The 14,505-nt window shown below is 36.5% G+C and overlaps 1 protein-coding gene across 10 annotated transcripts in view; it reads right to left on the bottom strand.

Moving 5' to 3' along the window:
* MAGI2 (membrane associated guanylate kinase, WW and PDZ domain containing 2) overlaps positions 1–14,505 on the bottom strand; it is a 1,357,470-nt gene that overhangs the window by 633,064 nt on the left and 709,901 nt on the right. For all 10 annotated transcript variants that reach the window (XM_067746035.1, XM_067746031.1, XM_067746038.1 and 7 more), the window contains one exon: positions 906–1,025. In XM_067746035.1, coding sequence (XP_067602136.1) covers positions 906–1,025 — 120 coding nt within the window. The remainder of the gene's footprint in view (positions 1–905; positions 1,026–14,505) is intronic.

The following is a 14,505-nucleotide window of genomic DNA, read 5'->3' on the forward strand; positions in this document are numbered from 1 at the left end:
TTAACTGCAGTTCAGTAAAACTAGATTCACCTTTGGATGTAATAATACATATAAATATAGTTTACACATACAGTAACTGCGACGTAGGAATAAAGGTATTATTTTCTACTGTTTTTTAGTTATATTACTTTAAAATTTCATTATACAGACACAGATCTGTAACTTCATTAGACATAAACTACATACATGTAGATGTTACTTGAACATATACATGCAAGCATGTTATTTATTTGTATTTTTCAATGCTATCATTTCTCCTTTTATGGATAAGACTACTGAGGTTCAGAGATACTCACCGGGTTACTTAATATTCATAGTGGGTAAGTAGTAAAGCCAGGTTTGGAACTGAAGCAGATTCTGGCTTAGGTTACAGTGCTTTTTCCACTGAATCATACGTCCCACCTTCAAGGTTTTAATTTCATTTGTCCGTGTTTGACATGGGCACACAAGGAAACATGTGGTAGAGCTTTGGAGTTCATCCACAGATCATATTTTCCTACACCATCATTTTGCATGAGAGGCAAGTAAAGGCAAGTGAAGTGAAGCAACCGGAGAAAACTACACAGAGGTAGTGACAGGACTGGAACTCAAGCCCTGTGCTCTTTAGATGCTACCTAGAGATGAAGATAATTTATCTGGACCATCACAGCTTAGCCTCAGGATATCCTGATCACAAGGATACTTCAGTAGGTATGTACATACACATTTCTCTTGGCATCTTAAGAGTAGAATTAACGCAGATATATTTTAATTTTTCTTTACAAAATACACTTCTAAAGTGACCTCATTAAAGCTCTCAAACCAAAACAACAGCACATTAGTAATCTGATGTTCTAATGCATTTCAGACAAAGGAGAAAAATGTGATGCGACGAGAAATAAATTCAGCAGTAGAGCTGTGCTTACCTTCATAAGTCCCACTTTCTAGGAGAGCACCACTTTTCTCCAATTCCATAAAATCTTCAACAGTGATGAAAATATAGTCCACTCCAGGAACCTCACCCTCCTTATGTGGCCTTGTGGTGCCTGAATAAGGAAAATTAAAAACAAAAGAAAGACTCTAAGTGATTTGTTGCTGAACTTTAGAAATACCACCACACTTCTGAATATTCAATAACACTTGTTTGTACATCCTGCGAGTTGGCAGTTTGCATTTGTCCTTCTGTTTGTTTGGAAACAGAAAATAGCAGGGGGTTAAGATTAAAGTAAACATACAAAGCATTTTTCTTCATCAAGTTTATAAAGAGTTCATTGCCATGGAATGTGGCTGCATAGGTTTTTCAGTGAAAAATGCAGACCATTGTGCCCTTTTTGAAGAGGTGGCTTGAATATTGGGCCAGGAGTCTGCTAGCTCAGGAATTTACATATCTCTCTTCCATGAATGGACCTCTATTGTTCTGTAGAGTGCTTTGCTATGACATAAAATACAATGGAAAATAGAAATGTTAGCAAAATGTCAATTTACCTTTATATTTTCATGATCTGCTCCTTTATGGGGGGGAGGTTGTTGCCACTTGTTAATTTTGTGCCAAATAATAGCTTATATTTGATTTAAAGGATAAGAAAGGCTTTATTATTACTTAAAATTAAATGACTAAATAATAATTAGAATTGAGTAATAATTATAATTAAATTAGTATTATGTTAGTAATATAGTATCCTTCCTCCCTCCTTCTCTCCCTCCCTCTTTCTTCCCCCTCCCTTCCTCCCTTCCTCCCTTCCTCTCTTTCTCTCTTTCTTCCTTCCTTCCTTTCTTTCTTTCTTTCATTATTGTCTTTAATTCTGACTGCATTGGGAGGTGACACACTCTTAAGGGGTTACTGCATGGGTCCACCACTCTTGTTTCCTGCATCACCTATAGAGTAAACAGCTTCTGTGACCAGGGTGACAGGAATAGCAGCCTGTGGCTCAGTACAGCTCCACTGGAGAAGTCAGTCTCCCAGACCTGCTGTCCAGTTTGTGAGATGGGAACCAAAACAGAGACATATTAAAGGCTGTGGGTTTGTTTTCTGGAATACTTCCTTCCCTGAACATGCCTTAAGCTTCTTTTCTTTTTCTATGCCACCTACATAAGACATTTTGCATGTCAGATTGGAATTTTCGTAATGCATACATGCAAATAGTATGCAGAAGTACATAGAAGGCAAATGTGTAAACAAAGTACTAGTACACTGGCAGGCTTATTCACATGTATACTATCGTCCATATTCTCTATAAACTAAACAAAAAGTATGTCAAACCCTTAAATTTATTTTCACTCTCCAAAATCTTTATCAACTAGGCCCTGTAACAGCCAGTCAGTTCTCCTTTTAGTCTATTAGGATCAAATCTGGACTGCAAATGAGAGGCCTAAACTAATATCAGAATATACAGTGTGTTAGGAAAATTCATTTTTGGTAAAAATGATTAATTTCCATTGAAAACATTTTTTAAAATTTGAAGGCATTATGTTCTAAAATTAAATTTTACAACCTTCTTTGGGGGTTGCAAAACAATTTTTCCCCATAGTCATGTTTAATGACTTTCCCCTGAATTTGTTATTTTATTTTGTTTAACTGAGTCACATTTTATAATATTCCCTTCTGCTTTTAACGTTATAAAATATAAACCTCCCACACCTAGTATGCATAATGTTGTCAAATTAATGTTTCTATGAGAACCTTAATTTTCAATATCCTGACTATTATATGCTTAACCCTTGTGAATTAAAAGCACATTAACATGGTTTTCGGCAATCAATTTGTTTTTCTGTTTCTTTAGAACACACTCTAATCATTAAGAAAGATCACGTAACACAGTTTCAATTTTCCTTCCTAATTTATCTGCATATTTCAGAAGCTACACACTTTGATTAATTAACTGCTTGCAGTGCAGTAATGCATTCCCAGCACAATGTGAGCATAAGACCACGAGCTTAAGGGCAATTTCCAGGGCTGCTGACTTGACTAGAGTGACTCGCCTGCACCAAATTCTAGTGAACGTGTTTGGGTTGTGCTCTTCTTGGAAGGACCATGAGTACTTTGGTTCACTGGTTGTTTTTCCATCTACGTCTTACATCTCAGGCCAATGTGACTGACTTTCTGCCTTAGGGATTCAGCCTCCCCTGTGGCTGCATCAGTGTCACCTGTTGCTGTTGACCTGCTTGTTGCTGGCTGCCTATTTGGACTGGGGGTTCGCTTACCTCGCTGTTGCTTGAAGAAGTTCTACACTACAATCTTAAAAGCTGCATTTCCCATCTTTGACATCAATCTCCCATCCTTTTCTCTCATTCTGTTCTTCTTTTTAATTATAACCTCCAATCTCCTGATGGCTCCTAATTTCCATGATGTTCCCCATATTTGCCTTTCTACTAAGGGACTGGGAATCTAACATGCCTTCTTTCCTTTAGTTCATCTTCACCATTTTCCACGTCTTAACAAACCTCCAAGTTCCCTATTGGCTATTTCATTCAGAGACTGCAGCTGCTATAGAAAACCATGAACTTTCACTGACAAAGTACCCTACAGATTTAGGCTTTCTAATGTTAGTTTTGCTGTTGTTGTTGGACAAGTTTTTGTTTATTCATTTTGTTTTTTTTTTTAATTGAAGTAGAGTTGATTTACTATGCTGTGCCAATCTCTGCTGTACAGCAAAGTGACTCAGTTTTACACATACAGACACTCTTTTTAAAAATTCTTTTCCATTATGGTTTATCCCAGGAGACTGGATATAGTTCCCTGTACTATACGGTAGGACCCTGTTGTTTATGCATTCTAAATGTAATAGTTTGCATCTACCAATCCCAAATTCCCAGTCCATGCCTCCCCCTCCCCCCTCTAATGTTAGTTTGATTCAACTGATGCACGGCAATCCTTTTAATAAGTGTCTTCTTCCCTCTTTGACCCACCACGTTCTAATACTCAAGGGCTTTGACTTTTCAGCAGAAGACGTTAGCTCATTCTCTTTCTGGTAATATGAGAGATACTCTGAATTAAAATTCCTTAAAGTTTCCTAATTTCTAACTCCTTCATCTGCATTATCTTCATCCTTAATTGTAATCCTCCATCCATCTTGCTAAGACTAATCCCTTCTCCTCTGCTTTCTTTCAAAGTCTAGTTTTTATTTTTTATCAAAGTTATACAGATATTTTAAAGATTCTACACTTCTACAAGGTTTGTTATTCTACAACTCTACGTTATTTTTTTTAAGTAGACTGTCATCACCCCCCCCACACACACACCTTTCATTTTATCCAGCGGTAAACACTTTTAACTCTTTTAGCTGATTCTTTTGTTTTACCTTCATGTCTTTAAATAATTTATCAATACTTATGATGGCTCTTGTTGTTGTTGTTTTTTATTTTAGTCACTATTGATTTCTTGGAAAAGAAAATGAAGATTCAGCTCTTTTTGCCCACACTTCTTCACATCACTTCCTCCTTTTTCCCTTCTCCCATTCTCCCAGTAGAACAAACTTGTGTTAGATTACTATTTAACATTTATAATAATAATACTATGTAAATCTATTTCCAGCAGAACCATGTACTGTGCTGATTAATTTTCCATTCTTGTGTAATTTTTTGTTTACTCTAAATTTAATGTTTTAATTTCCAAATTTCCACATACTGATCAATATTTCAATTAATTAATCCTCTCCTTGGATAAACAAACCTCCTCTCAGAATATACAAATATATTTGATATTTTGTCAAGTTTATCCTACTGAAGAAATTTCTCCTGGAGCCTTCTGACCTGCTCCAATCCGGACTGTGTTGGCCTACCACACAGCTGCCATCCTGGGATCACCTTTTGCTGTCATCCTGCGATTCACCTTGCCTCTTCCCTGTGTTGTAACCCCTCTTTCCCAGATCCCATATCTCTTTTTGTAGTCCATTCCCTCATTTTGGCAGAACACAACTGTCAGAAACTTTCTGTCAAAAGTTGTGTGGGAGCTACATTTTTGAGACTTTGCATGTATGAAAATGTCTTTATTCAACCCTCACGGGTAGCAGATCTGACCTGGCATTTCAGGAAAATATAATGAAAACATATTATTTCCATCCTGTTCCTCTGTTAACATCACCACCACTTTTCCTGTCATGCATGCCCTGAAACTTTCCCTCAGGGTCACATTTGAGGTCTCCCTCATTCTTTTATTCCCTCTCCAAATAGCTGGCAAATTCTATGCCCTGTAACTCTACAATGTCATCCTTCTCTTCTGCACTATCTCTGCTCAAACACTGCCCTCCTGGACTAAGAAATGGCTACTTCACTGGTGTGCCTGCCTCCCCCTCTTAGTTTATCATTGCACTACCCGATTAGCCCTGGTACAGCATGAGGCTTATCACATACCCTCTCCAAAGGGCTTATCTACCCAATCTCTAGCCAAGAAACTTGGCTGAAAAAGGTAAGGAGAGGAAAATACTGTTAGTTAAAAAGAGTCAGAAGAGGTTCAGATTCTGTTATCGACAATAAAGTCAACTCTCATGATATGCCAGGTTATAGAGTCTCTCTAGGGGGACCTGCCTTGACGGAACATGTGAGAGGACATAATATAAGAATTTTCTGCTTCAGAAATATTTTCCTTCCTATCCTGCCATGTGTCAATCTCCTTTCCTTTTAGCCCAAATTTTCCACCATTGGAATTACTCTTCAGTTTAGCCAAAATAGAAACTACCTTTAAAACATATGCTATAGTAGATAGGAATGTGAGCCATGGAATCAAACTGTCTGAGCTTGTTGATGCTATCAGCAATATCTTGAGGAAGGTTCTTCATCTCTATAAACTCTAGTTTTCTTACCTGTAAAATGGGAATAATACTAGTAGCATATTTAAAAAGTTAATTTGAAGAAGAAATGAGATAACCCATATACTTAAAACAATGTCTGGAAAATTTTAGGCACTCAGAAAGGATTATATGTTAAGTACTCTTATCTGAAAGAACAGAGATGACATCATGAATAGTTGTTTTTACCTCATGAATTTTTAAGACTTTTTTTTTTTTTTTGGATGTGGACCATTTTTAAAGTCTTTATTGGTTTTTTTACAATGTTGCTTCTGCTTTATGTTTTAGCTTTTTAGCTGCCAGGTATGGGGGATCTTAGCTCTCCGACCAGGAATTGAACCCACACCCCCTGCATTGGAAGACGAACTCTTAACCACTGAACAACCAGGGAAGTCCCCCCCAGGAATTCTTGCCAAAAATATTAATTGAGCACATATTATGTGATATTCAAGCACTATTCAAGATACCTGGTATATATCTTTGAAGAACACAGAATAGAATCCTTTCCTTCATGAAACTTACATTCTAACGAGAAGAGACTAAACAAAGGAAATTTTTTTCTAAGTTATACAGTATTCTGTAAAGGGCTAAATCCTATTAAATGACCATAAATCAAATCATTAGTACCTATGGACTATTCTGTGGGATAATTACTGAGATTTTTAACCGTTAGCTTAGACAATACAGAGCAAAAGTTTGAAGAGAAAGACTGTAAAGGACCTGAAGGGAAGCAGAAATCTGCAATACTTATGGGCTGCAGGCTTCAGAGGAGTGAATGACAGCTTGGCTAGAGACCTCTGGGAATCAACAGGAGTTCCACAAAGAGCTTGGTTATATTTTAAAAAGAATCACTAAATTCCTAGAGAGAAACTTCACTTATTTCACGTACTGCTTGGTCTAGCTTAAGTCAATTGACTTATACACTGGTGTCCAAATACATGTATTTTTGAACTTCCAAGGTTATTTTTATAGGGTTGATAAATATGACAGTGCATGGTGGGTTCTGATTACCGGTAAATGTGTACACACATAGACACATATATGTATCACCCCTCATTTTTAAAGGAAGAAGGTGGAAGGCATCGTGTGGCAAAAAGATTCTTAGAACTGAAATTCAGAACATCTGCTTTTTATTTTTGTTTTAATATTTTAGATATGTGGTTCTGGGTTAAAACAACCTTTAGCTGATCATCGGTTTTCTTATTATGCAGTGAGGTAAATACTGGGTATAAAAGGGTATTATAAAAAGTAAAAACATGAGCACTATGGCAACATGATTGCATTCCTCCTTAGTAATATTAATACACTACTAAGATTAATACAATTCTAACAAACATCATTGATGGTATGTTATTGTTGGAATCTTTATAATTAAAGTTTCAAGTGAATTAATTTCATTAAGGCTAAATTTTCTTAAGAAGAAAAAGTTCTTATGCCTAAAGACACAGATTGCCCCTTTTTATTGTCTGGGTGTAAAGAAACATTGAGATAGAAATCCATTTCCTTTGATTACACACTAAAATGTGGGACACATGATTTAGTCACTATTTAGGAGGACGCTCTGCCTTTTATTAGACAGATACTTAAGGCCAGTAGAGCTTATGGACTAGATTGCAAGAAGTTTTTTTACCTTTTGCTGAATCATTTGAAAAGTGTGAAAGTGCTCATAAAACTTGATTAGTGGATCATTTAATTTTACCTTCAGGTATAGAACCTTCAACAACAAGACTCACAAAGTAAGATTTTAGATCTATGTGCCCGGGAAGAAAAGATATTAGCTGGGGGGCTTCCCTGGTGGCACAGTGGTTGAGGGTCCGCCTGCCGATGCAGGGGACATGGGTTCGTGCCCCAGTCCGGGAGGATCCCACATGCTGTGGAGCGGCTGGGCCTGTGAGCCATGGCCGCTGAGCCTGCGCGTCCGCAGCCTGTGCTCCGCAACGGGAGAGGCCACAACAGTGAGAGAGGCCCGAGTACCGCAAAAAAAAAAAAAAAAAAAAAAAAAAAAAAAGATATTAGTTGGTCTTAAATCAGTTGCCACCAGAAGAAGAAAGCAATTGGCTGAAGAAAGAGAAAGCAACTGGTGATCTATGAACACCGCTTTGGAAAGAAATACAATTCTAAAAATAAGGCAAATAATATGAAATGTAATGAAGTGTTGTACAATGGTAATTTATAGCTAAAGGTAATTAATATGTAGACTGGAGAAATAGTTGAATTTCCTGAAGCAGTTACCTTATTTTTATGCTGAAATAATTATAGCTACTTCCCTATCTCAAAAGATTATGAATAGAGAGATGACAGTGAAGCAAGACTCAGCAGTAATAACAAGTAATCACACAGCATTAGGAACAGGGTGGAAGCTAGGGAGAATAAAAGAAGAAATACAGATGATTCGTCATATAGCTAAAGCTAAAGCTCACCTTCTTTTACTGCTCTTCTATATTTAGTTGGCGCTTCCCTAAGTGGTGTTTAGAAATGTCCAAAATAAATTTTATTATCCAAATTATGGTTTATGTATTTCATTCTTTACTATGTCTTCCTGACCACTCATCCAAAGAAAAAAATAAAAGGAATGGAAATGGAGGAAATGGTACTAAATTAAGTCTTTATCTCCTATTGCTTCTTTTCTTTAAAAAAACAACTTATTTAATAATTGCTAAATTAAGTACAGCATGAATAACACCTCCTTCATGAGTTAAGGAAAGAGTACGGTACTTGTGCTCAAAAGACATGTTCTGAAGAGAATGAATTTACTCCCAAATGGCTACCTTATTATTGATGCATAGTGAAAGCACATGAAAGTCACTTGTCGTTTTGTTACCATGGCAACTGGAGGGGTGCCAATGGATTTTTTTTATTATTATTATTCTACCTTTTAAATGAAGGAACATTTCTCCTTTTGCCTTAGGAAGAAAAGAGCATGACGTGGGTGGTAAATGTAACCCTAAGGCACATTTCCCCTCAGCCTTCTGATAGTTCCTAATTTTAGTAAAGTGCTTAAAAAACAGTCATTGGCTTACAAGACAGTATTACTACCTAGATGATAGTCCAGTCATCTACTGTGATCTTTTTTTTTTTTTTGTGGTATGCAGGTCTCTCACTGTTGTGGCCTCTCCCGTTGCCGAGCACAGGCTGCGGACGCGCAGGCTCAGCGGCCATGGCTCACAGGCCCAGCCGCTCCGCGGCATGTGGGATCTTCCCAGACCGGGGCACGAACCTGTGTCCCCCGCATCGGCAGGCGGACCCTCAACCACTACGCCACCAGGGAAGCCCTACTATGATCTATTTTGATGTGCTGAAAGTCCCACAGTGCCCATTGCATCACAGGCAGATGGGTCACTGTGTGAGAATCTGAGAAACTGGATTATTTTCTCGTGCATGTTTCTGAATATATATTTTTCTTTATTCCTGGTGTTTCTCAACTGCAAGCTGGATAAAATAAATCTTGACCGCTAGGGTGACTTCCTCTAGATTCAACCTTAACTTACTATTAGATTCCTGAAGATACTTCTTTAGTTTGTCAGTTACTCATTAGCAAGTGAGAACACCATCACAGATTTGTGTACTTCCAATAAAAACATTCACGGGATTCCTTGGCCGATGGCTCTCATCAATTTTTACCTAATCAGCCTAGGCCTTGGGTTTTATTATACTCACTTTCAATCATATAAAATCCAGAAGTATGATTTTATATAGACACAGAGCTAAAGCAAGCAAAGTAAATAATATAGTTTGGGCCACTGATTCCCATGTGATAGAGAGATTATAAAGCAATGTGAGATTTATACATTTCATATCAACTGATGGGGGAGGATTGGGTTAAGGTCAGAAAGGAAAACATACAATTCAAGTCAATTAATCACCTATTAGGTTTTTTATTGAATTATTTATTGCCTCAATAAAACACTATGAATGCTTTATAAAATATTGAAGACAAATCCATTTGCAAAACACCAGTAGTAACTTTGACTTATTTTCTTAACAGTGCATTGTTCTAAACGTCAGGAATTATTTTAAAACTCTCTTATCCCCTAAAACAGGATACTGTTAATTAGTGTTTAAAGCTGAATTGACATAGACTAGTAATGTTACATATCTTTCAGACACCGAGACTTTTTTGAAGAAGAAATCTCTCCTTGAATATCTCTGGATATAAAGGTTCAGACTAATGTCCCATACGGCACCAATTACTGTTTTACATCTTAACAGTTTGGATTGAGGCAGCATAATACCCAAATGGATGGTTCTTAAAATGTTGGATGCATCAGAACTACAGGGAGGCTTGTTAAACACAGATTGTTGGGTATCACATCTGGAGTTTCTGATTCAGTGCTCTTGGGTGGGGCCTGAGAATCTTCATTTCTAAAAAGTTCCCAGGTGATATTGATGCTTTTAGTCCAGGGATAACAATTTGAGAACCACTGCTCTAACCTCACTCATATCTCAGGGAACCCAAACTAAAAGCCATGTTTTAAATGTCATTGTTAATTTAACCACAACACCTCACAAAGCATGTGGTTCATGACTTGTCATTGGCCCTAGAGTAATCTACAGCTGTGTACTGGGTTCAGAGGAAACAATTCATTAGTCGTTTGTTGGTGTAGAGGTGAATAGAGTCATGAGAGGTACGCTGGAAAACCAAAGTACTCTCTTATGCTACTGCACATTGCTTTTTCATAGTTCTCTTAGAAGTTAAATGAATTTGGAAAATAACTGACAAATCTCCATTTATGTTTGCTTATAAATAACTTTCATTATTATCTGAAGTAATACAAAGTATCTTGGTCCTATGTGTGCAACAATATGGCTTAAATTCTGAAAGACATAGGTGGCTTGAATATTGCTCACCAGGAATGACAAATATGTCAAGAAAAAACAAGTATCTAATACAGAAAATCTCTTGCACTAAGAAAAACTGTGGTGGATTAAAAAAAAAAAAAAAAACCTAGAAGACACAAATGAAAAATCTGTGCATCTCCAACAAGTAAGAAAAAAATAACACCTCATTATTTCCCTATGCCAAGGTATCTGATTCACTAAATCATAAATTATAGTTTGTCTACAACTGTAGTAATCAGACTAAATCAGGGGATGAGCAGCATACATTGTGGAATTAGTACCCATAAGGCTCTAGGTTGGAACAAATTATTTAGACAAACATATCCTTTCATCAGTTCTATGATTCCACTCATAGAGTTATGCCCCAGCTATAAAAACCAGAGAAGATAAGGGTTAGAGGTGAGAAATGTCATCCAAAAATCAAAGTTTATCTTATTGACCTTTGTCATTTGAACTCAAAACCCATGGCACTAAGTAAGAAAGACAGGCAATGTTTCGGGGTGATCATTGCTTAAGTGGATACTTGCATATACATTTCCAATTTTAAGGCTTCTACACTAAATGATCATACTTAATTACTGACAGTAACAAGTCACTGTTGACGGCCCACACACTGAGGAAGAGCTGGGGCAAAGTGAATTATATCCTAATTGCATATCATTTGAATCATTACAGCTTTGATGACAAAGAATTAGTAAACTAAATAACCACTCCTTCACAACAAAATCCATCTCCTCTACCCAACAGATTGTTGAGGAAACTTTAGCTGCACAAATTACTTTCTCCAGCAAAATTCTGTCTTTACCTCACTCACATTCACAGTCTAGAATAATCCACTACTCACAGATACAGAGAAATGACTAGGTAAAATGACACACCCAAGGAAAATCAGATTCCTAGACAACTATGTACTTGGCTTTTTGATCCATTCTCACAATATATAATAAACCTAACTCCAGGATAAAGGAACACTGTACCTTCACTGATAAAACACAGTAGTAAACCATAATCTTAATAGTCTTAAATTGACTATTAATTTTCTGATTTTTCAAGATAATAGAAGATGAATGCCCCTTTTGTTACCAATTAATTCCACTTTGAACTTTTTATTTTAGTTTTCCAATATTTAATTTAGATATATTCCATATCTGACATTCTATAGGACTAATAAAAAGAGATTTTGATTCCCTAATTTATTATTCAACAGATAATGTTTCAAAATTACATACTGAGCTAAAAAAAGGAAACATCCATCCTGACTTTTTATAGAAACAATATATATTCAGTTTGAAGCTTTTATACTTTCCTCATGTAAAATTAATCTGGGCCAGAACTAAACTGTGCAGATACCACCAGTCCTCTGAGCAATGCACTCTACTCTGACCTTCATTGCATAGAAGGTTTAGTGAATCATAGTTTTATCATTTTATATTTATTAGAATCTTTCAATGACATTAACTTTTAGTATCACCGTATGTCTCTACAGCATTCTATTGATATATTCTGAAATGCCCAAGGTGGATCATAGAATACAGAGTCTATAGAATACCAAAAAATCCAGATGAAGGTAAGAAGACAGTTAACTAATCAGGGATTTTAAAATATTGAAATGCTTGTCAGATTATATGGCACAAATCATGTATTTGAGTGATCAATTTTTATTTATTGAGGTTCTCAAGTATACACATGTCAAATAATTACCAAAGGAAAAAAAGAAGAAGGGTGGGCCAGCCATTAAATGTTGAGCTGTGTGGCCCAGCTCCCGTTGAAGAAACAGGGAAAAAGGAGAAAAGTGACTTGATCAAATAAAATAATCAGCATTCCAAGAAAAAAGAAAACACAAGTACCTTGATGTTTTTTCTTAGCCAACAGACAATTTTATGCCTCTGAATGTTAAACAAAAAGGGTGGGGGGAAGAGGCAGAGTACTGTTTCTGCCTTTCTAAGACCTAAACATCAGACACGCAGCCGTCAGCAACCTAGCCTAGATCTCTGTGACCCTTCAGGTTTGAAGGGCAGCAGGACTCAGTTTCTATGCAATTGTCATAAGCTCCCAGAACCTCTAGTCGTCTTTCCAGGCCACTGTGCTCGCTTCTTGATTGGACAGCAAATTAAAAGTGATACAAGGTAATGTGTATAGTGAACTGTCACATATTCATTTTGTGACCTTTGTTGGAAATATTTACATAAAAATATCAGAATAAAACCACATGGTAACAAATATCTTTGGCTTTATAGACTCTCAAATCATGTTTCTGAGGGTTGCAATTATCATGAGAGATTAAGAGAAGCATGAATTATAAAATACAAAATAAAATTTTAAGGACATTTCAAAAGAATGCTACTGAAGGTAATTGTGACACAAGATATTGAATTAAATAGTGAATTATCAAAATAAAGATTAGATTCTTTAGAGAGAATATTTGTAATTTTAGATAAATCCTTACCTCCTTTATAGAGAATAAAAAAACAAGGCTACCTGCCAGGATTAATTGAGACAAAGTACAGAAAAAGAGATGAGAACACCGTCAATGCAGCAGTTGACTCAGAAACCCCCCCAAAGTAGTATGATGGCTGGAGAGCTAACACTTCTCTGGCTTTAAAACCCAAAGTATTAAGTACTGTCCTCTAGAAGAAGGGCTAAAGATTCTGGTATATGAGACAACTACAAAGGCAACGCCTCCGAACTAGACTGCAGGGCATTAATGAATCCATATCAAAATCAACATTGTTTGTAGGTTTAACGTCCAAGAACAAAGTTAAGTAGCTCTTTATCTCTCCAAACAGTTAAACTCCAATTGTCCCTTTGGAATAGGGATTGGCAAACGTTTTCTAAAAGAGTCAGATAGTAATGACCTAGGCTTTGCCAGGCATATGTCTCTGTGGTATCTACTAAACTCTGTCATCTTAGGTGCGAGCAGCCACAGATAATACATAAAGGAATGAGCATGGCTGTTTTCCAATAAAACTTTATTTACAAGACAATAGGCTGTATTTGACCTGCAAGCAGTAGCTCTCTTGCCCATGCATTAGGTCTTTTGACCCTTTGTGTCTTGATGCTCTTGTCTCCTCGACCTGTACTTGTAAACCAACAAGATGCAACTCAAATGCCAGCATTTGAGTGCACCACCTCAATATAGAGAAAAATATGACCATTTCTGATGGTGTGGTCAGCATTAAGTGTAACATTTCACATATATGCTCATTATCCCTTTGAAAAATTCTCAAAACGTAACTAACTAGGCAGGTTTCTAATACACAGACACAAAAATGGGGGGAAAATCTCTGGAAAGACACACAGGTATGTGTTCCCCAAGAAGCAAGATAGACTGTCCTTAAGCAATCTTTGAACTAGTTTCAACACGTAATTGTAAGGAGAATTATGTGATTTGTGACACTACACCAAGAGTAGAAACACCTTTTCCTATAAGTAAAGCAGTGAACAAGCTTCTCCATGCCCCAGGTATTGTGCCGAGGGCATTGTATCTTTATGTGGAAAATAATGATATCTTGCTGACCTTGCTGCCATGGGGTATAATTTCATTAGCAGTAATTCTGCAGCCCATGGAATTCAGCAAACATTTAATCCAGGGAAGAAGTACTGAGCCTCTAAGTGCTTCTGAACTTCACATGTAAATTTTATCATGTTATATCTGTAATGCCCTGTATGCATGCTATATGTCTACCACGGGAATCAAGTTACATATGATTTGTAGGAGAAACTGACAGTCACATTCACATTTTATATGTGCTAAGAAATTTATTATTTTCTGATATAAAAATTAGCAATTACATGATAAGTTGTATCGGAAAAATATACACATGAATATAAGTTTTAAATTTAGGACCATATCTTGGCAAAACTCTCATAATATATGAAAATAAGACAAAGAAAAAGAGAATTA

The sequence above is a fragment of the Pseudorca crassidens genome, chromosome 8 (assembly GCF_039906515.1).
Source record: "Pseudorca crassidens isolate mPseCra1 chromosome 8, mPseCra1.hap1, whole genome shotgun sequence".
Classification (NCBI taxonomy): Eukaryota; Metazoa; Chordata; class Mammalia; order Artiodactyla; family Delphinidae; genus Pseudorca; species Pseudorca crassidens.